Source organism: Lissotriton vulgaris, chromosome 4_1, assembly GCF_964263255.1.
Source record: "Lissotriton vulgaris chromosome 4_1, aLisVul1.2, whole genome shotgun sequence".
NCBI classification, from domain to species: domain Eukaryota; kingdom Metazoa; phylum Chordata; class Amphibia; order Caudata; family Salamandridae; genus Lissotriton; species Lissotriton vulgaris.
Genome location: NC_141691.1, coordinates 2,019,478,310 through 2,019,500,000, shown reverse-complemented (window position 1 = coordinate 2,019,500,000; position 21,691 = coordinate 2,019,478,310). Strand labels below are relative to the sequence as shown.

The 21,691-nt window shown below is 42.3% G+C and overlaps 1 protein-coding gene across 1 annotated transcript in view; it reads right to left on the bottom strand.

The window, feature by feature from the left end:
* Positions 1-2,998: 2,998 nt before the first annotated feature.
* The window catches only part of GPAA1 (glycosylphosphatidylinositol anchor attachment 1), a 106,831-nt gene continuing 88,138 nt past the window's right edge, over positions 2,999-21,691 (bottom strand). Inside the window, exons 11-13 of the mRNA XM_086966426.1 lie at positions 13,923-14,119; positions 4,534-4,704; positions 2,999-4,100 (exon numbers count right to left, since the gene is read on the bottom strand). Coding sequence (XP_086822552.1) covers positions 3,857-4,100; positions 4,534-4,704; positions 13,923-14,119 — 612 coding nt within the window. The 3' untranslated portion in view covers positions 2,999-3,856. The remainder of the gene's footprint in view (positions 4,101-4,533; positions 4,705-13,922; positions 14,120-21,691) is intronic.

The window sequence follows — 21,691 nt, the reverse complement described above, 5'->3', positions numbered from 1 at the left end:
CCCATATCACATACAGTTACAACGTATTCAGTTGGTAAATTATGTCAATAGTTGGAACACTGCACACTGTTGGCTGTGAATCAACATCTTTCCCTTTTGTCAGGAGACATTAATATTTCGATTTTTTTTTTAGCCTCAAAATCCCTGCGAATTAAACGTTTTGCTTATGTAGCCTATATTTAATTTTGGAAGCTATAACAAATGGAAGCAGCCGTACACTTAAGCCAAATTGATCAGGATAATTTAAAAAAAGTTCTTGCTGTGGTTGATAACAGCATAAACACCCTGTCTTGTCATATATATATATATATATATATATATATATATATATATATATACACACTTTGAATAATATTGTATTGTCTGTTAATAATATTGTTCAAAAGGAGGCATCTTCTATGTATCATGGTCAGAATCAGCTGCGGTCAGTCATGCAATTTGGTTGGACCTTACAGACACTTAAAATGGGAGAGTACCATGGGATCACCTGACTGCTTCCGCACTGTTTTTACCTTTCAATTTGACAGAAAAACTGAAACTGATGTCTCTGCAAGACGCAACATACACTACGTTACATATTGAAACACTTGAACAATTACCATTTCCTGTAGCGGAAACAGCTTCAGCGGTGTGGTTATTACATGGTGTTATTTCTTTGCCCATTTTACTTTTCCAGCGGGCATAAAACACTATCCTTTAGATAGATATGAACCACTTGGGAGCAGTTACATTAATGAAGTGTGGTCCTTACCATTCGCATTCCGTTGCCAGAGTGCAGAAAAGGATGTTTTCCTTACAGGGGAGGATTGTGACTCAACAGTCGGCCACTTCCTTGTGTGTACGCGAGTAAAACTTCACAGTGCCTGCAACGTTTTGGACCCTAACTTGGCTTGTTCTTTTAAAGGAACCCCGGTTCCTGCTGTTATTCCAACTCTCACTTTGCTTTCCAATGGCAATTCCCTCATTCTCAACAATCAGAACTGCTGCTGCTTACGGGCAGAGATCCTGAATATAGTAACAGTTTCACAACAAGTTACTTGTTGCAGCAACATCCTGTCCCCCTCGCCCCACCACATGGGAGTGTAGACCGTTTTCTGTGGCCTTCCATTCCAACTTTGAAAACAGATTTCAATAAGCTAAGCAGACTCAAAGTGTTATTGTTTCAACAAGTGCTCTCGCGTCAGATCATGAGACCTCCGAATTGCAGGTGGCAAGAACATCAAGTGAAATTCAGTCACTGCTAAACACGAATCTCCCACTACACTTCGGAGAATTAATTCACCAAACCTTTAATGTGTGATACAACTGGCCTGGACCACTTTTTTAAAGTTGTCGGATTTGGCCTTGTAACATCTTTTCAGACTATTTTTGGAGTAATTCCTGCTTTTATTCATTCTTTTCTTTGCAGCATATTCGGAGGATTTCCCCTACTACTCCTCCTAGTTTGTGGCATTCTTGTACTTCTTTTGCTGATCCGCAATGGCTGCTCAATCTGTGGTACTGCCAAGCCAGGAACAATTGCAGCTGTACCATGATCAGATGCGGCAGCTTTTTGGTTTAATGTCATTGGAAGCTTTTGAAATCTACTATTGGCTGACCTTCCATTATGCCTACTTTACCTGCATGCAAACTGATCTACTGCATCCAGTGCCCTTTTCAATGGGCCCTGGACGTCTGCCTATCCACTACGTCACACGCTCCCCTGGCTTATGAACTGTTGATGGGTCCATTCGTGTCCATAACCATAACTGTTCCATGGGTAGGCACCTTGTATACGATTCTTCACTAGGGACAGCAGCCGAGTCGAGTTCCTGTGCCTAGGCACAGCGCCTCCTGTGAGGTTTTTGCCCCAGATGATATGCTGTAATTGGATATTTTGTTACCTACCAAATACTTTTTTCTTTGGACTCGCATTGCTACTTGGCCTTTGAATTAGGTGCTTTGGTTCTGCTTACCTCGAACTTCTACGTTAGTCCAGGGATAACATCCTGAACAAGGGAGGGTGTCATATAGCCCATGATACATTGTCGTCTTCTCCAAGTTAGAATGAGCAGGCTACAGACTGCCTGCGGCTTTGCGCACGGTACTACACTGGTTTAATTTGGAAAAGCCTCTTGAAATTTTCAACCAAGAACATACCACTGTTTTCACGCTCTGGAGGTTCCTGGGATTTAGTCTGAACAATGAAACCAAGGTCGAACAACATGCCCCTTGTTATTCCGTTCTGGTCAGGCCCTAGCTCCTAGACAAAACATATAGATGCAGCTGTTTGGGAATACGTACTTTGGTCTTATTAGAATACACGGATAGGTAGCGAACACTTGGAGAGGGACCTTTCCAGGGAGAAGAGCATGACAGCACCTATGATGTAGATCTACCATCTATAGGCTGAGGTACGGGGTCCGCATATAACACAGAGAGACCTTCTAATATATAATCATCCTGCTTCTATACAATGGGAGGGAGGTTAGGCTAAGCTATCTTTTACAGTGACAGCTCCTTTTATGATTTACGGACTACATGCTAGGCCGACTGTATTTGTGTTATGCATTTTTATGCTTATTGTGGCACGTATACTGCATATTAGGGCACGTTAGTTAAAATAATATTTAAACTTCTTTGTGTCTCTGTCAGATCTTATTGTGGACTAGTAAAAGAGAGTGAGCGAAAGGGTGTGTCTTGCAACCGCGATTCCTTAGTCAGGAGTGTTATGTTCTGGGGTGTCTAATCACTTGTTACTCTGTGAGTGAGTAGGAGGGCAAGAGACACTATAGCTAGTCGGTCCCGGGCTCATGGGTACTAAGGTGGTAGGAAGCTCAGTCCCTATATACCATGGTCCCATAATCCTACACATAGTTCTGTGTTCGCGCAGAATCCCTGCAACAAGGGCATAGCTGAGAAGCCCCATGCCAACAAAAGAATACCAGTTACATGACACTGCACACAAAGAAAAATTGAAAAACTAGGTATATATCTGCCACTAACATCAATGATCATCTGGGAGAGATACACACCTTTATTTGCATATGGATGTGTGCTGCTGCAGAGAAAATAACTGAGGTTTTGATTAACATGCTGTAAAAATGAGAAATTCATGTTTTATAAGCCTTGGGACAACGGTGAGCTATGAGTCTTGGGTTATACGCCAGTCTCAAAGATAAGTGCACCACTCTGGAATACTGCAAAGAGGCAGCGTATACTTGGACAAACCAAGCACAGCAGCATCATCATCATGTCTTTTACATGTTGACATAACAGATTTAAGACACCTAACATCATGGTTGTTCCGGACACTCAGTTACCCTATCAAACACGAACTTCTTATGGCTCTTTCACACTTCTCTGCTAAGTGGTCCAGTGAAAAGTGTCCAATTCATACCACTATTGGCAGGAGATAGGGCTTACCCCCTCAAACAGCCATATTCCTTTTTTTTTATTTATAAAAACTCAAACTTCTAATAGTTCATATGTGGGCTAGCACAAACCCAGCCTCATGCATCCACCAGCTTACGTTCATAGTGCATTCCATGTCAGATTCCTTATTTCCTATTTGCTTCATTGTAGTGCTGAAACATTCTTTCTTTAAAGTGTTTTGGAATCCTTTGGAAATGGCCAAGCTTCTTTGCTTTTGCTTTTTAACCCTCTCCTCAATTCTTATTCATATTCAGGGCGAACAGCTTGCCCTTCTCTCCCAAGGAAACCCTGAAGAAATTAAGAAAACAGCCAACATAAGAAGTAAACTGGCTCCTGAGAAACATGCCTTTGTCCTTCTCACTTCTCCTTGGCTGGTTTTAACACCTGAGGTCGTAATACCGCCACCTGCAGCAAGAAATGTTCTTCATGCCATTGTGGCCCCTCATTTCCAGAAGACAACATTCCATAGCTGGATCCAACAGGGATAAACGAAGAGGGCTATGAAGGGGAAGATGATGGAGCCATAGAGGTAGTGATCCAGCATGCCTCCGGCCAGGGCCTGTAGGAAGAGCTGCCAGCACTCGAGCACCGTGATAGGGAATTCAATGAGCTCCTGATACAGGAAGATGCAGAAGAACAAGGTGACGGCTGGTGTGACCAGGATCAGAAGCAAAGCATACAGCAACCTGCCAGCGAAACAAACACACAGGTTAGTGGACGGAAATGGAACAAAATCCTGTAAGAATGGCAGGTCAGCAGATGAGGAAGCCCACATTTTTTATCTCTTCTAGCAGACCAACTCATACATTAATGCTAAGGGGAGACAGAAATTAATCTCGCCATCCCTCATGAAAGTGAATCTCACTTTACTAACGTGCAGAGCAGCCATCCACAGACTGAACTTCCACATCTAATTTAAAGTGAGAGGAAAAGTAGGGGTGGATGGAATGGTACCCTTCCCTCCCATATCAAGCCATTACAACTGCTTTGCAGTTATACCGCGATCACCTCAAACTGGAGACTTGTAAACATCCGTCAATCAAGTCAAATCAAGCACCACTTTGGCCCGTTGCAAATTCTAGAACCATGTTCCTAATAGGCGTGAAGAAGTGAACTTACTTGGGCCCTACTGGTTGGACAACAGCTGCCACAGGAACCAAGGTAACGGCCAATACAAATCCCAGTGAGAAGTTAATGAGGGAGATGCATCCAAGTTGAACTGCAAGGTACAACAAGGAAATCAGCTTCAAAGTCATCCATCCTCGATCTGTTCCTGCACCAGCCAGAAACCTAGGGAAGAAATACAGAACATAGTGAAAGGTGAAGCATGAAGGCAATGGCAAAGATGGAGCTGAACAATAACAGGGGACACAGAACAGGTCTTTCCTATATTTTTCCACCAACAAACTAGACAATCCCAGAGAACACTCCAGATAATCCACCTTTACTCATTTGTTGGTTAGTAGGTCTTTGCTCTCCTGAAAGAGGGTCATCGTAAATGAAATTTTAATCTGAGTGAAGATGGCTGTGTCTCACTCTTCCCAGGCTGAGGTTACTGGTGAGGTAGCAGCCAGTTTCAAGTCCAGAGGCATGGCACATTAAAATATGGTAGAAGACTGCCTTTGGTTTGTCTGTAAATGTGTGAATTATCTCCCATAAATAGATTAGTTGTCTATGTTTGTGTATGAGACGTGTTTATTTTTCGCAGTAACATAGAACATTACGGATGGGCACACACCTGGGCTCTCTCCATGCAGGCTGTCCTTTGATCATGGTGGTACTAAGGAACTTCTCCTGAAACTAGTCGTACTAGCTGGGTGCCAGAGGCTTCTATCCACTTTCTCTACTACAGTTGTGCAGGGTAAGCTCTGCACGCTCAAGTGAAACTCTACTAAGCACTCTCGTGTTGTTGGCTGTTGCCTTCAGCTGAATTCCATCTAAGTGCAATCCGCATTTATACCTTAATCAATTCAAACTAGATTGACCTCAAACTCTTTTTCGGAAGGCTGCAAAAGGCCAATGAGAAGATTCACTTTTACAAGATTTGCGAAAAACATTGGATTTAAAACAAAATTACACTTACTTCATGGGTTTAGGCTCCCAGTTCTCTTCTTGAAGAAAGGCTTTATACTAGTCCCCTTTAACCAGTATTTCATCCTTGCACCAGTTTGCAGCAGACATGCTGCCAGGAGGTGCACCACTGCTGGGTTACAGTTCTACTCGGCTTGAGTATAAGTCTATACTCTTGGAGAAAGCTTTGCTGTAGAGACCCTTACTGGGAAAGGGCACTCACCTGCCCTTTTTTTTAGGGAGGAGTTAGATTTCCACTGCAAAGACCATCTGTTCAGATCCAAAGCAGAGTTGTACAAGACCCTGGATATTGGAGGATTTCCATGAAGGACTCCTTAAGGAGCCGAACGGGCATAGGATTGAAAAGATTCCCACAGTCCAGTTGGTGTAGAAAGGAAAATACCAAGCACTGAAATGATAGAGAAGAGGCAAAGATGCCTCTTCTTCAGAGTAAACTGGTTACCCTGCAACTCACCCAGCCCTTCCCATGAATGTATGATACCACATTTGACTCCCTTTCACATTTCCAGATAGGTCTAGTGTTGAACTCCCAAAATAGGGCCCAGTTTATTTTTCTGGCAGAGAATATACTGATTCCTGAACCATATCTCTGGCCCTTTATGAATCAGGAGATGATATAGACTCTAGTCACAAATGCATCAGGATGCACTAGTAATAAGGCCAACAGGGTATATGTCACGTTTGTGATAGAGTGCCAGGGATAATAAATCCTTTTGGAAAACTGTAGCAGTATGTACCCGGGGAGCAGGTAGGAACTTTGAACATAAAATCTATAATGATCCTAGCAAATAGGAATTTGAAATAAATGAAAACATTGCAGCCATTTAAGCCTGCTTAGCAGTAAGAGTCCCATGGCCTGACAAGATGGATTAGTTACTTACCTGTAATCCTAGTTCTCTTCCAGGGGTATCCCCTCATCAAAGTCATAAGCATTAGAATATTCCCGCCCATGCGCGGGACCCCGGAAACAATATATTATATGTGCCCCACATATATATAGACACATATATATATATATATATATATATATATATATATATATATATATATATATATAAATAAGCAATTGCAGCCAAATAAAACAGTAGAGCTGGAATATGCTGTGAAGAATTTCCACCATACATGTGTATTTGCATTAAAAACATGATAAACAACACCAATGCTTGTTTAGAAACTGTTTTAATGCTTAGAAAGTAGTAGAAATTCTTATAACACACTGTAAGCATATACAGCTCCCAGGCTGCATTGCAAATACCCAGTCTAAAAAGACTGAAAAGCTAACTTGGAGCTGCATGTACTAAAACTGACGCCGTGCCTTTAAGGCACCTCTGCCCCTAGCTTCCCATCATGCCTCAGGGGTTACAGTTAGGTCAGTTCTTTTCGGAGACTGAAAACCAAACCATGGTAATAACAGGTTAAAACATCTCCTACTTACTAAACAAAGTCCTTTGCCCGGGGAGGCGGGAGGGTTGCTTATGACTTTGATGAGGATACCCCTGGAAGAGAACTAGGATTACAGGTAAGTAACTAATCCTTCTCTTCCAGGGGATCCTCATCAATAGTCATAAGCATTAGAATAGAGTAGCGAGCCTCACCTCATCCCTGCGGGCAAAGGAATCAACAGATACAGGATAGGTGACTCCTCCTTTGGATGATAATGCGCATGGGCATCGGCTCCATCCTCAGAATGTTTTTCGCCATTAGGGAAGTGATGGAGCTGTACAAGAAGTAGTGATGTCCATGTGATTTGTATCTAATTAAGATAATAATGGAACAAATACACGTAGCCGGGGAGGCGGGTGGGCATGTGTAATTCTGCAGCTCTACATGCCAAGAACAGATGCATACTGGTAAGTAGCATTTTCCGTTTGAGGCATATGAGCTGCAGATTACACACTGTGCATAGACCGTATAGCAGTACCCACACCTAGCGGCGACCACCAGTATCTGTTGCAGTAGTTTGAAACAGAGTTTTTAGTACAGCCTGGCCCACGGTGGCTTGTTGTTTAGTTTGCACCTCTACACAATAATGTTTTGTGAATGTGTGTGGTGTAGACCATGTAGCTGCTTTGCATATATCATGTAGGGGAATGTTCCCTAAGAATGCCATTGAAGCTCCTAGTTTCCTTGTAGAATGGGCTTTTGGAGGAATTGTTAACTTATGTTTGGCTTTCTGGTAACATATTTGTATGTATTTAACAATCCACCTATCTATCCCCGATTTTGATTATGGGGTTGCCTTTATGTGGTGGTGAGAGACACAAAAAGTTGTTTTGTTTTACGAAAAGTTTGAGTCCTTTGGATGTAGTACAGTAAAAAAAAATGTACGTCAAAGGTGTGTAGAGCTCTTTCTGCAACGGTTTGTGGCTGCGCGAATAAAACGGGCAGTTCAACAGATTGATTTAGATGAAATGGTGAAATGACTTTTGGAAAGAATTTAGGAGTAGTGCGTAGAACCACTTTGTTATGATGCATTTGCAAAAAGGGATCTTGAATGGTAAATGCTTGTAGTTCACGGACTTTTCAGAGAGAAGTAATAGCTACTAAGAAAGCTACTTTCCAAGTTAGGAATTGCAATTCGCATTTATGTAACGGTTCAAAGGGAGGGCCCATTAACTGTGTAAGAATAATGTTTAAGTTCCACACTGGTGAAGGTGGCCTTCTGGGAGGGATTATTCATTGGAGTCCTTCCATGAAAGCTTTTATAGCAGGTACTCTAAAACGGAGATAGATGTTGTCTATTTTGTAAATATGCTGCAATGGCAGAAAGGTGTAGTCTGATAGACGTGTAAGCTAAATTACACTTTTGAAGGTGTAATAGGTATCCTATGATGTGTTGAATAGACACATCTAAAGGATTTATGTGGTTGATTTGACAGTATATTTCAAATTGTTTCCACTTAGCAGCATAACATGCTCTCGTAGTGGGAAGTCTGGCTTCTTTAATAACGTTCATGCATTCTGGAGGAAGGTTGAGGTAACCAAACTCTGACTTCAGGAGCCAGATCGCTAGGTTGAGCTGAGCAGGGTCCGGGTGTCTGATCTGTCCATGGTTCTGTGTTAAGAGACGTGGAGATATGCTCAGTTTTTGGTGTGGTACCACAGATCGTTGCAGCAGAGTGGTGTACTACAGTTGTCTGGCCCAAGTTGGAGCTACTAGAATGAGTGTTCGGGAATGTTGCTGTAGCTTGCGTATCACTAACGGAAGTAGTGGGAGAGGAGGAAAAGCGTACGCAAATTTTTCAGACCAGTTCATCCATATTGTATTGTCTTTGGACAGCGGGTGTGGATATCTGGCGGCAAAGTTTGGGCATTTTGCGTTTTCGTGGGTTGTGAAGAGGTCTATCTGAGGTTGTCCCCACATTTGAAAGAACGGTGAAGAACTTGTGGATGAAGTTCCCACTCGTGGATCTGCTGTGTTTGTCTACTTAGCAGATCTGCCATGGTGTTTTGTACTCCTGGAACGTGTTGGGCTAAGAGCAAGATTTTTAGTGGTATAGCTCATCTCCATATCTGCTGTGCTAACAGAGAGCTGCAGAGAGTGTGTTCCCCCTGGTTTGTTTATGTAGTACATGGCTGTTATATTGTCTGTGCGGACTAAGACAGCTTTGCCTGATACTTATTTTTGGAATGCTTTTAGGGTTAGAAAAAGAGCTAGTAACTCCAAGTGGTTGATGTAGAGTAACCTTTGTTGCGGTGTCCACCTGCCTGCATGGTGTGATGCAGTAGGTGAGCTCCCCAGCCGGAGAGCGATGCGTCCGCTGTCAGGATTATCTGAGGAACTGGCTCTAGGAACGGTCGGCCCTTTGAAAGGTTTTTGGTGCTCCACCATTGCAGAGAGCGATGAGCCCGACTGTCTACCAACACTAGGTCTGTTAATTGACCACAAGCCTGGTTCCATTGGCATGCTAGACACTCTTGAAGTGGACGCATTTGCAGTCTTGCGTGAGGTACTATAAATATGCAAGAAGCCATCATTCCTATGAGCTGCATGAACACTCGAGCTGGAAGCGAGTGTTGCAGTTTGAATTTTGTTAGGAGAGTTTGCACACTTGTTATCCTGTTTGGTTAGGGATAGGCTAGTGTTAGTTGGGTGTTTATTGTAGCGCCTAGATATTTTTGTATGTGTGAAGGTTGCAGATGTGACTTGGAGTGATTTACTGTGAATCCCAAGTCGTGAAGCAGTTGAATAGTAGCGTGAGTGTGCTGTACACACTGGCTGTATGAGCTGGCTTTTATGAGCCAGTCGTCTAGGTATGGGTATACGTGAATATGTTGTCTTAAGTGTGCTGCTACTACTGCTAGGCATTTGGTAAACACCCTTGGCGCTGCTGTGACTCCGAATGGGAGCACTTTGAACTCTTAGTGCTGCCCGTCTAGCAGAAATCCGAGATATTTTCTGTGCGCTGTGTGGATGGGAATGTGGAAGTAGGCGTCCTTGAGTTCTAGAGTGACAAGGAAGTCGTTTTGTAACAGGAGTGGAAGGACTTGTTGGAGTGTGACCATATGAAAATGATCCGACTGAATGTAAATGTTTAGAGGTCTGAGGTCAAGGATAGGTCTTAGAGATCCGTCCTTCTTTGGGATTAGAAAATATAGGGAGTATACTCCTTTGTTTTGCTGATGCTTTGGGACTATTTCTATTGCATTTTTCTGCAGGAGGGATATTACTTCCTGTCTGAGCAGTGTTAAATGTTCTTGTGACATTGGATGCTGCTTGGGTGGTATGTTTGAGGGGGTGGATGTTAGTTCTAGACAGTAACCTGATTGAATTATTTGAAGCACCAACCCGTCTGATGTTATGTTTTCCCAGGATGGTAGGTATTGTTGTAGTCTTCCCCCGACAGGAGTGGAATGGGACGGGGGAATGGAAGGGGAGTCATTGGGCAGGGGAAAAGGCAGAGCGGGACTGGCCCCCGCATTTTGTTCTCTAAAAAATTAAATTCTCCTATCATACCTGATTTGGAAGAATAGTCGTTTTTACCTCCGCCTTTATTATTGTTACCCCTGTAACCTCCCCTTTGGTAGCCCTTACTATAGGTGGATTGTGTAGGGGCTTTGTCTGAGGTAGGAGGTGTGTCTGAAGAGTATCCCCTGGTGGTGCCTCAGTAAGATGAGCGGCGAAATTAAAGTATCTGTATCCTTTTTCATTTTTTCAAGTGATACATCTACATTGGGTCCGAATAAGTGTTGCTCATCGAAGGGTTGATTAAGTATAGCACTTTGGACTTCAAGTTTGAACCCTGGTATGCGTAGCCAGGCATGTCTACGTAATAAAACACTGGTGTTAACTGCCCTGGAGGTGGTGTCCGCTGCATCAAGTGCACACCGAATAGAGGCGTTTGTAATATTTTTCCCTTCTTAAATAAGCTCATTTGCTCTATCTTTTTATTTATCAGGGAGGTGTCGCATTAGTGATTCTAATTCGTCATAATGTGCCCTGTCATATCTGGCCAATAATGCTTGTGTATTGGCAATACGCCACATGTTTGCTGCTTGCGACGCAGTTCTTTTCCCTGATGCGTCAAGTAGCTCAGACTATTTATCTGGTGGGCGAGCTTCACCTGATGTTTGTGAGTTTGCTCTCTTGCGTGCGTTGGAAACTACAAGTAAGTCTAGTGGTACTGGACCTTTAATATATGCTGGGTCTGAAGGGGCAGCTTTATACTTTTTCTCTATTCAAGGGTTAATGACCCGAGTTCTGACTGGGTCCTTGAAGACTTTAGGAGCATGCTTAATCACTCCTTTAAGCATTGGTAAAATGGATGAGGAGCTTGGTGCATTATCAAAGGTATCCATTAGAAAGTCTTCATCAACAGGGTCTGTATGCATATCTACTCCATGATATTGCGCGGCTCTGTGTAACAACTGATTAAAAACCATAGTGTCTTCTGGTGGAGAAGGCCTTGAGGGGTATATGTCATCTTGAGGGACACTTGGGACGTCTGGGGTGTTATAATCATCCCACGGGTCAGGTGAGCCTGGAGGAATAGATGGATCATCTATGTTAGTCCCATATCATCAGAGCTATCATCCCTATTGTCATCGTCTGGTATGATAGAGAATGCAGGGGAATGTTGTGGTAGGGGAACAGGTGGTGATGGTGTATGTGGAGGAGGAGGGGAAGGAAGTCTTAAAGGCGAGGTAGCCATGTCCTTTTTCTTTGAATGAGGAGCTGGCGCTGGTGTATTCAGTGGTCGCTTTTTTGAAGCTTAAGTTAGCTACCCGGTGATTGGGTCTTTAGCTAGAGTCTTTTGTGCAGGGTCTGGATGAAATAAGTCCTCTGCAGGAGGCCGATCTTTTGGTTCGGAGGGAGGCTTTAGCAGTGTCTAAAGAAAGACAAAGGAAAAGAGAAGAGAGTCCTAGGTGTAGTAGGGATCCCCTAGTGAGGAGGAGGAAAAAGTCTTGCCTCCTGTTGCCCTCACACATCCAGAAGGATGCAATGCTTCATCATCGGGCATTTGCTCCTCGTAGGACCGGCTCTGCAATGCCCTGAGGTTCCCCGAAGGGTCGCTTTATCAGAGATCTTTTAAGAGAAATGCCTGATGGTGCTTGCGGGTGTGTGGGTCCAAAAAAAGAGGGTGGAGAGTGCCTACAGTGCGACTAGAACTGTCCAGGGGTTACTAAGCGAAGAAATAAAACGGGAGCAGTGCCCATAATAAAATAGCACCCCATGAGTATAGTTACCCCAACAGGCATGATATGCCTGTAGTAGGTCGTACTACACCCGCAGGCACCATCCGGCATTTCTCTTAAAAGATCTCGGATAAAGCGACCCTTCGGGGACCCGTAGGGCATTGCAGAGCCGGCCCTACGAGGAACAAATGCCCGATTATGAAGCATGACAGCCTTCTGGATGTGTGAGGGCAACAGGAGGCAAGACTTGTTCTTCTTCCTCACTAGGGGATCCCAATTATACCTAGGCCGTTCCTCTTCTCTTTTCCTTTTTCTTTAAGGGCGTTTTGGGTGACACTTTGCACCCCGCCTTAGGAACAGTGTCCCTTTGTTTGTTTGTATATTATGCTTGAAGAGTTAGGACACTGGATCATGACCGGCTCCTTGGTTCCCCCCTCCACCTCCCCCTTTGTTCTTGATTGGTACAGGATAAGCATTGTCATCTGGTGGTAAAGGGTCAGCCATGGTGAAAGATTGCTGAATGCAGCGGTTTCGAACCAATCAAGTGGTTCTAGACAACAGCAGATGAAAGTCTTCATGGAGGTGAGAATGACGTCAACTGTGTAGCCTTTAGTGTGGGCTGGATAGGAGACGTGTTGCTAGATGTTGGTCGAGGAGAGCTATTTTCATGGTATTGGGAGTGTAGTCACAAGATAAAATCCCTGAGAACATACCAGGGATTTGAATTTGGTGGTTAAGAAGTCTGAAATTTCTCCTACCAGTGTTTTGCTGGCAGTGGGAAGGTGGGGAGTCTGTACATTAGGTAGAAAATGGGTGCTTGTGGGGCTGAGTGTGTACAGACTGGTGAGAAGCTTCAAGTTCCAGGGCATTCCTTAAGTGGGCAGGCCTAGAATTTATGGGTCTCTTCAAGTTTAGAATGTTCAGTTAATGTTCTCTCTATTCTACCGTGGGAAAATAATGTTAAGAGTGTGTGTAGAGGTGGCGGTGAGTACACTTCTAAAGACTACATATAACTGTGTCACCGATATCTGCTTATTCGAGCACTAAATAGCATACATTGATGAGGATGATGTACAAGTGTGTTTGCTGTGCAGATCGTGAAATGGACTCATAAAGGGCTGTTGAGGGTTAAATAAGTGGGAATGATGTGCGAGTACAGGTTGGTTATTGGTAGTAATGGCGATACATGATTGTGCTAAGATGTAGATGGTGAAAGCTTACTCAAGACAAGTTTTCAGGCTCAGTCAATTCTATGCCCTAACCCAACAAAACTATAGATGCCCACATATTGATCTGCCTCCGGTGCAGAGTTCTTGAGGCTGTCAACAAATTGACTGTCTGGGTGGGGCTTCTTTTAGAAGTTTAAGATGCCCTTTGTTCTTTTTGACAGGACTGGACTTCTCGCGATTGCTTCAGGCTGAGTAATCTTTCGACTGGCGGTCATAATTGATTCGATGATTTTCTGGCCCCACTAAGCCCTCTGTTCAGATGCCAGCATGTCCCCTCCACAGTGGAGCAAATAAGCTAATTGTGGGAGTCAACAAACATGAAAACAAACCATAATTTCCCATGTACACCGCAAAAAACAGTACTGTAATATTTAGTCATTTTTATCCTTAACCCTCTGTAACAAAACGTGGTTGCTCAAGAGTCGCAATATTATCTTTAATCTATCACCATTTTTGGAGGACCCATCTACAGCGCATTAATATCCTCCTCCCCCGTGTCTTTATTAATTTACGATCCCGCTAGTTCTGGTTCCATTGCTGTCTCAAGCATACTTGCGTGTGTTGTGCGGAAGAGCAAGTCCAGCAACATAGATAGCGATGAAGATCAAGACAACAGCTTCTGACTCAGACACTGGAAAGTGGTCTGTGGCGAGCTCCTGACCCAGCACTGGGAGGTAGTATAGACTCAAGCCTGTGGCATGGCTGATGAGAAGCGGAGCCACCAATGAAAGAAAGCCAGGCTTTGACACCTACACATAGAGAGGAAAAAAGTAGTCAAAGAAGTATTAGTAGGTCATGGGACTAGGGTTCCTAATAAAGGAACTGTGAGTACAAATGTGATGCAACTTTCTAAAACAAAGATATGCTTCGATGTTCATGTTTAGAACAGTATATATATATATATATATATATATATATATATATATATATATATATATATATATATATATATATATATATTCATATATTCACTGAAAAAACCATAGGTTTCACACCAGTTATAGTTAGGAATTAGCATTTAAAAAACCTATTAAATTCACTGAAAAAACCATAGGTTTCACACCAGTTATAGTTAGCTGGAAATTTTACTGACATAAAACCATTGAAATTCCACGTTATAGTTAGTTGGACTCACTATAACTTGCGTGTGTAATGCACTGCTGATGACGTCACATATTACATCACTCATGACATGGTCAGTGACATCACTCATGACATCACTGATGACACCATCCAGTGAATGTGTATCTTTCTGAAAAATAAATATGTTTTATATATGTATATGTAAAGGTCGATGGAAGAATAAATGTTTAAATAAGTGTCTAAAAGGATGTTTTAAAAAAAAAAAATTGATTGGTTATCTGGCTTATTAAGTGTATCTTAGTGAATACATATATTAGTGAGTAATGTTTAAATATTTAAATATATGTATCAGTGTTTCACTTTGGGTATAATTGGCTGCATGGGTTGGTGAGTAGCTACATGTGTGTATATGGGTTATTAGATGTTTTCTAAGTATCAGTATGAGTGTCTGTATGGTTTGGTGGGGGTATTACTTAGCACATAGATGCATCAATGACTGACTCACGGTTTGCATGTGTTTTGAAGCCACATATGTGCAGGACTGTATGGGTGGATGAGTGTGTATATGTGTGTGTTAGTGAGTGAATGACTGTCTCACCAGTGTCTTTATCAGTAACGACATATGTTTTAATCTAGTATATGTGAGTATTGATGTATATATGTGAGTATATGTGAGAGTGAGAGATTGTAAGAGTTCCTGTTTAAATAAGTATGTGTTTCTATAAGTGTTTGTTTTACAGAGTAAGTATGTGTAAGTTTCCTTAGAAGTAAAGTGGTAGTGGGTGTATAGCTGTATATGCAAATAAATGGATGTTCAATAGTTTATTTGCATGTGTGAGTATGTGTGTGAGTAACTTTCGGATGACTGTCGGTGTGTAACAGGATGTATAGGTCTATCACTACATATGATGAGTGAATATATGTATTAGTGACTATATAGAACTGTTGGTGAATGAGTGGATGTGTATATAGATGGTGGTATTACTGAATTGGTTGTTGTAACTGGTATGGGTATCTCTATTTTTTTGAAAATTTTAGTTTCTATTTTTGAATATGTGTTTCTAGGGTTACATTACACTGAAAGGGGGTCTGTCACTCTGTCACAAGGATGGTGTCATCAGTGATGTCATGAGTGATGTCACTGACCATGTCATGAGTGATGTAATATGTGACATCATCAGCAGTGCATTACACGCGCAAGTTATAGTGAGTCCAACTAACTATAACGTGGAATTTCAATGGTTTTATGTCAGTAAAATTTCCAGCTAACTATAACTGGTGTGAAACCTATGGTTTTTTCAGTGAATTTCATAGGTTTTTAAAATGCTAATTCCTAACTATAACTGGTGTGAAACCTATGTTTTTTTTAGTGAATTTTAATGGTTTTTTAAATGTTAATCCCTAACTATAAGTCTCAGTTTGTAAGTAAGACTGTTAGCGCTCTAGTTGTACTTTAGAACACTCTGTGACATTCTGTCATTGGGCTATATTTGGGCTACATCTGGCTGATATTTGGGCTACATTTTTTTTTGTCTCTGGTGGCCATCTTTGGGCTACATTGGGCTACATTTGTAGCCCAATGTAGCCCAATATATATTTTTTCAAAGTTAATTTTCGTAAAAACCACTTGAGCATATATCTTGAGACATAGCAAAGGCACATCGGGCTACCAGTCCCTACAATTTTGCCAATTTGTTTTTTTTATATATATATTTTTTTTGCCTTGGAGCTCTCCCGGTGCGCGCCCCGGTGAGCGCCCCGGAAAGCGTAGTTTTATGAAGTGCCCCGGGGCGCGCACCGAGGAGCGCCCCGTAAGCGCCAATATCGCGAACGAAAACATGATCGTGACGTATCGCGTAGCCGTGACCGCGTGATACGCACGGCGTAAACGCACCCGGAAGCACTCGAGCGAATACGATCGCGCAACGTAGGTGTCCGACGCGCTTACGCGCCCCGGGGCGCGTAGCGTAAGTGCATCGGGTCATGTGACCTGAAAATAACACTTTTCATTGGTTCATAACAGTTTTGGTTTCATAATGATGAAGCCCCTGGTCATGTGACCTAAAAATAACACTTTCCATTGGTTCAATACATTTTTTTTTCTCAAAAGGATGAAAGACCCCACCTTTTTTCCTTATTCTGACTTTGTCCTTTGACTTAGGAAGACCTGTTTGTACCTCTCTGTACCTTTTTGATCAATATAATGGCTTCAGTAGTAGCAGCAGCTGGTGCATCTGCACCACCACCACAACCACCAAGAGGACCACCTCAAGATATCATTGGTGGACAACAAGAAGAGAAAGAGGAGGAGGAGGAGGGGAGTTCAAGATGGCTTCAAGAACAAAGTACCCCATACCAGCCAAGACCAAACATTATTTGGGAGTTTTTTTCTATCCCACAGGGGAAGAAAAAAGTAAATGCAGCAAAGGTGACTTGCAGAATCTGTGGCGTGGAACTTTCCAGGGGAAACCCGAACAAGAAATATTAATTTGGAAACAACACGATGATACGCCACATGCAGCGCAAGCATCCAATAAATTATTCTGCTGCAGAGATGAGGGAACTGGCCAGTAACCCTCCCCAATCCACAAGCACCACCTCAAAAATGAAGCAACCCACTCCGTCTGCACCAGAGGAAAGTGAGACGATGCCGTGCATTCAGCCACGATTTGCAGATTTCAGAATTATCTGTAAATATTGTGGGAAGACCATCTCCTACGGAGAACAAAGCGTAAAGCTCATCGTCCTTGCTGGGGACAACCATAAATGCCCCAATAAACCCTAATTATTTCTTTTCTTTTTTTTTGCTCCAGTTGAGCCATTTTCAATTCCCTGTTTTTTCGTTTCTCCCCATGAAAAATCCCAAAAAAATAAGAAACTGTTCAGAAAACCCAAAAAAAGTACAAAATGTTCAAAAAACAATAAAAAAATATAAAACAACAAAAAGAAGAAAAAAAACAGTTCTTTTTAGAACTACCTCCAATTTATAAAAAAAGGCTACATTTTTTAAAAACTCTATTATTCATTTTTCCCCATGGGACGCTCCCCGGTGCGCGTACCGGGCGCTCCCCCCGCGCAAATCAAAAAATAAAATGTTTTTTTGCCCCGCTGGGCCCTTTTACGGCCCCACATCAAACCTAGGGGGTCAGGGGGGTCTATCCCTGCCCCCTTATGGTCATTTCCCCTATGATTTTTCCACCTCTTATGTCTCGATTTTACCGAGACACAAGATGGCGGCCGCTCCGGACTGTTTCGAATGTTTACAGACACCCGAGAGCCAATCAGCTTTCCGTGCGCAAGTCGCGTGGCGCGCCCGGAGCGCGTACCGGGGGGCTGCCATAGATTTATATATTTTTTTGAACCTAAATTACTCAAAATCCACTGAAGCACATATCTTGAGACATAGCAAAGGCACATCGGGCTACCAGTCCCTACAATTTTGCCAAGTTTGGTGGAAATCCATTCAGCCGTTCGGGCTAAAAGTGAGGTCGACCGCCCTATGGAAATTAGCATGGGGAAAACGTGTTTTGGGACTCCCCTTTTATCTTGGCCCCCGCTTGACGCATCCCCCCCAAACTTTCAGGGAAGGACCGGAGCTCGACTAGGCCATTTTGAGGAAATTTTCAGGCAGATTCGTCAACCGGCGCCAAAGTTATTCCAAATAGAATTTTGAGATTTAATATTGAAAAAAATCCTAACTATAACTACCTACTGGCGACCGCCAGTAGGATATATATATATATCTATATATATCTATATATATCTATATATATCTACATATCTCTCTCTCTCTCTCTGCAGGAGCAAACGGTCCTGTAATTTACTATCTTTCTTGTCCGCAGGAAAAAGGTTTACCTTTGACTAATTGCTAATCCTCACACAGAAGTTGCAGTTTCTTTCTTAAGATTATACCAGGAAATGTACCAACCAAAGCGTCATTTAACAAGAAAAAGAATCAACAAGCAAGGCAACCAATGAACAACATTTTACAGCACAGAAACATGGAATCGAAACAAAGAAGACAAAATTATGGCAGACTAATGAATCCCAGAAGCTTGAATCTATGAACAAACCTCAGAACTGTTTTGAAAGGCATTCTTGGAAACCAACTAGGCCCTAAGCATCTAAAGGCTGCCGATAACAAAAGGTAAGCGAGTGGATGAAGGAGCTGGCTGGTGGGGGAGTGGACGCATGGTTTGATGGATTATTGGATATGTGGGAGGATGAGTAGGTGGACAGGTGACTGAATTGAAGAAAAAGTGGTTGAATGAGTAAATATGAAGGATTTATTGGCAAATAGATAAATAGATGGGTGTGCAGGTCCGCAGATGGGTAGGTTGATGTATGTCCCTACTTATTCATCCATATTTACATGAGGGGATCAAATGGGTATTTGGTTGAATCAGTGGATGGCTAAGGAAACAGCTCGATGCAGGAGTGAGTCCAGGATAATTGGCTTTGTGGATAGACAAGCAAATTGACCAATGGTAGAGTATGTGAATAAATGAATGGTTAGGTTAGTGAACAGAAGGAGGAATATGTAGATGGAATGGAGGATGATTAGGTGGTGCAGTATTAATGTAGGGGAATGAACAAGTGAGTCATCGTACTCGCATGGGGGTAGCTGGATTGATGAGCCGTTAGGTGGATTAATTGTGTGTGGGTGACTTTTGGTGGGAGGGCTTCGGAGCAAACAGGTGAATAGATGCACAAGTAGGAGGATGAACAGGCTAATGGTGAATGATTGAATTGTAGGAGGAGGGTAATAAGTGTAGTGTAGTTCCTATATTCCCAATAGGCTCTGCGCATTGGAATAACAAACAATAGTTTAGACGTAGGACTGAAGTCGACTAGGTCTCTATTGAATATGTTAGACTTAATTTGTGAATGCCAGCTAGCTCAGAGGTCACTAGAAACTTTCTCGAATACACAAGAAGGGATTAGTTTCTGACAACAATATAACATGACAACTTTGTTCCCCAAGAATAAGGAATGTATCTCCAGAGTCGCAGAAACAATAGATGGCTATTTCACTCAGTCAATCGTGCATGCTTAGTTTCACCAGAAGTGCAGAGAAATAGAGAGACGGGCGTTTTCAATAAAAAGGTTATTGATTGAGCAGTCTTCTTTCTCATGCAAGAGAAGTGAACTGCTACAATTGCAATACTTGTCATAAAGTAAAGTGCGCACAGTAAAACGAGTATTATGAAATAATACTGTAAAAGCATTTATTTGGTTTCTAAGCCATAAGATACTTAAAATGGATAAAATACATACAATGATAAAAGATGACTAAACGTACTCAACTGGTGCTTCTAGGATACGCCTACCCCGGTGTACCTAACCTAAGCCTAGTACATGGGAAGGAGTAAGTGAGATGTAGCTTGAGTTAAATAGTTTCTGCCAAGAATCTATCCAAGAATTCTCTAAGGGTCTAATCAGCTCTGTACCTTGTTTATAGAATGTAGGAGGTCTTGTATCTCTCTCTCAGTGTGTCAGCTGGAGGGTCGGCTTCCTTCGGAACTCGCTACAGCAGGGCGTCGGGCAAGTAGTCAGTCGATCTGCTCCAAACCATTGTGTGTTTTGCTAGGGCAGATGCTGGTATATTTATACCTGGAAGGTGCCGAGTTTGACGTAAGGTTGGACATAATATGTCACTAAGAACTCTCAGTTCTTTTAGGACTCCAGGAGTTCTAGGACAAATAAATACAGAAGCAGGGGAAGTCCTGGACTGCTGGAGGTTTTGTCTCTCCAAGAACTCGTTGTGATTTCTAGGAATCTGTGGAAGTAGCCATGCCGTATTTGGACTACATTGGCTGTGTCTAAATATGGTTATGATTCTGATGCCTATATAAGGATAGGATGAGTTATACCTATGTAAGGGCATGAATCGGGAAAATTACACTAGAGCCCTAGATTCGTCTTCAACAATGGTGAATGATTGAATTGTAGGTTGAGGGCAAGTAAGTAAGAGGGTGGATGCGTGAGTAGGTAGACAGTGGGTGAATTGGTGGCTAAAAGTATGGGTTAATAGAAGATTGACTAGGGGGTTAAGTGAGCAGATGGACGGTGCATGAGTAGGTGGATGGCAGACGAGTAGGTGGGCGTATTAGTATTTGAATAGACGAGTGAGTAGGTAAATTAAGTAGGTGATGAGCAAAGAGACTATTGGTAGGTCAATTGATCAGAACATGGATAAATAGGTTGATAAGTACGTGGATGAATATATATTTAGTTTTTGAGAGAATGAGTGGAGTGGCAGGGAATAGGTCAGTAGTTTGATGGTAGAGATGTGAGCAGCCAGCTTGTGGATCTTCAGTGAGTAGGTTGCTGGTTAAGTGAATAAATTTAAAATTGGTGGTAAGATGGGTACGTTGGTTGATGGCCGAGTAGGTTAATTGATGATAGATGTGTAGGTGAATGAGTATGTATGTGGGTGTGAACAAGTGACTGGCAGGTATAAGGGCACTGGTCAGGAGGATGTCTTTCGATCGATGGATGGTGGAGGAGTAAATGTTTGAGTGGGATGTGTAGGTAGTTTAGAAGTAGGTGGATGGATGAGAAAACAGTTAGAAGAGCATGTGCATGAATCACTGATTAGGTCAATAGATGTGTGAGTAGCTAGAAGGCAGATGGATGCGTGTGTAACAATGGATGGACAGGTGTAAAAGTGAATGGAGAGATTTGCAGGTGGATCAATGACGGGAGTAGTTTGATGGTGAATAAGAACGTAGCTTACATGTTTTGGAAGCACCAACAGTATGCAGACTCCAGGGCTGTCACATCCAGTAAAATAATCCCTTGTCCATCCCCCAGAAAATGGGCAAGACAGTGGAGTTTATATACCTCATGATTCTTTCCAACCATTCTCTCTTCCCCAACACTTATTTGTTGATGAAAGGTAGAAGGACTCAAAGCTGGAAAGTTTTTTTAGTGAGACTAAATGTACTAAATCACCTTTCCATTTTTACAAGGTTTTTGTGTTCTGTGCATGGAGGGTAGTACATGGAAAGCAGACAGAACCTTCTTAATAATGAAGCTTCTGCCTGGGTTTTCCAGATGAATAACTAAATTTACACTAAACAGCATAAGTAATTAAAAATATATAATGTGTTCTATTGAACTTTAGTTGAACAACCAAGGGTCATTTTTTAATTCTAAATGTGATTTTTTCAGATCATCCTATGAAAGAGAAATAACATATTCCAAAGTATACCAGTAAAATTGTTGTTTCAGGA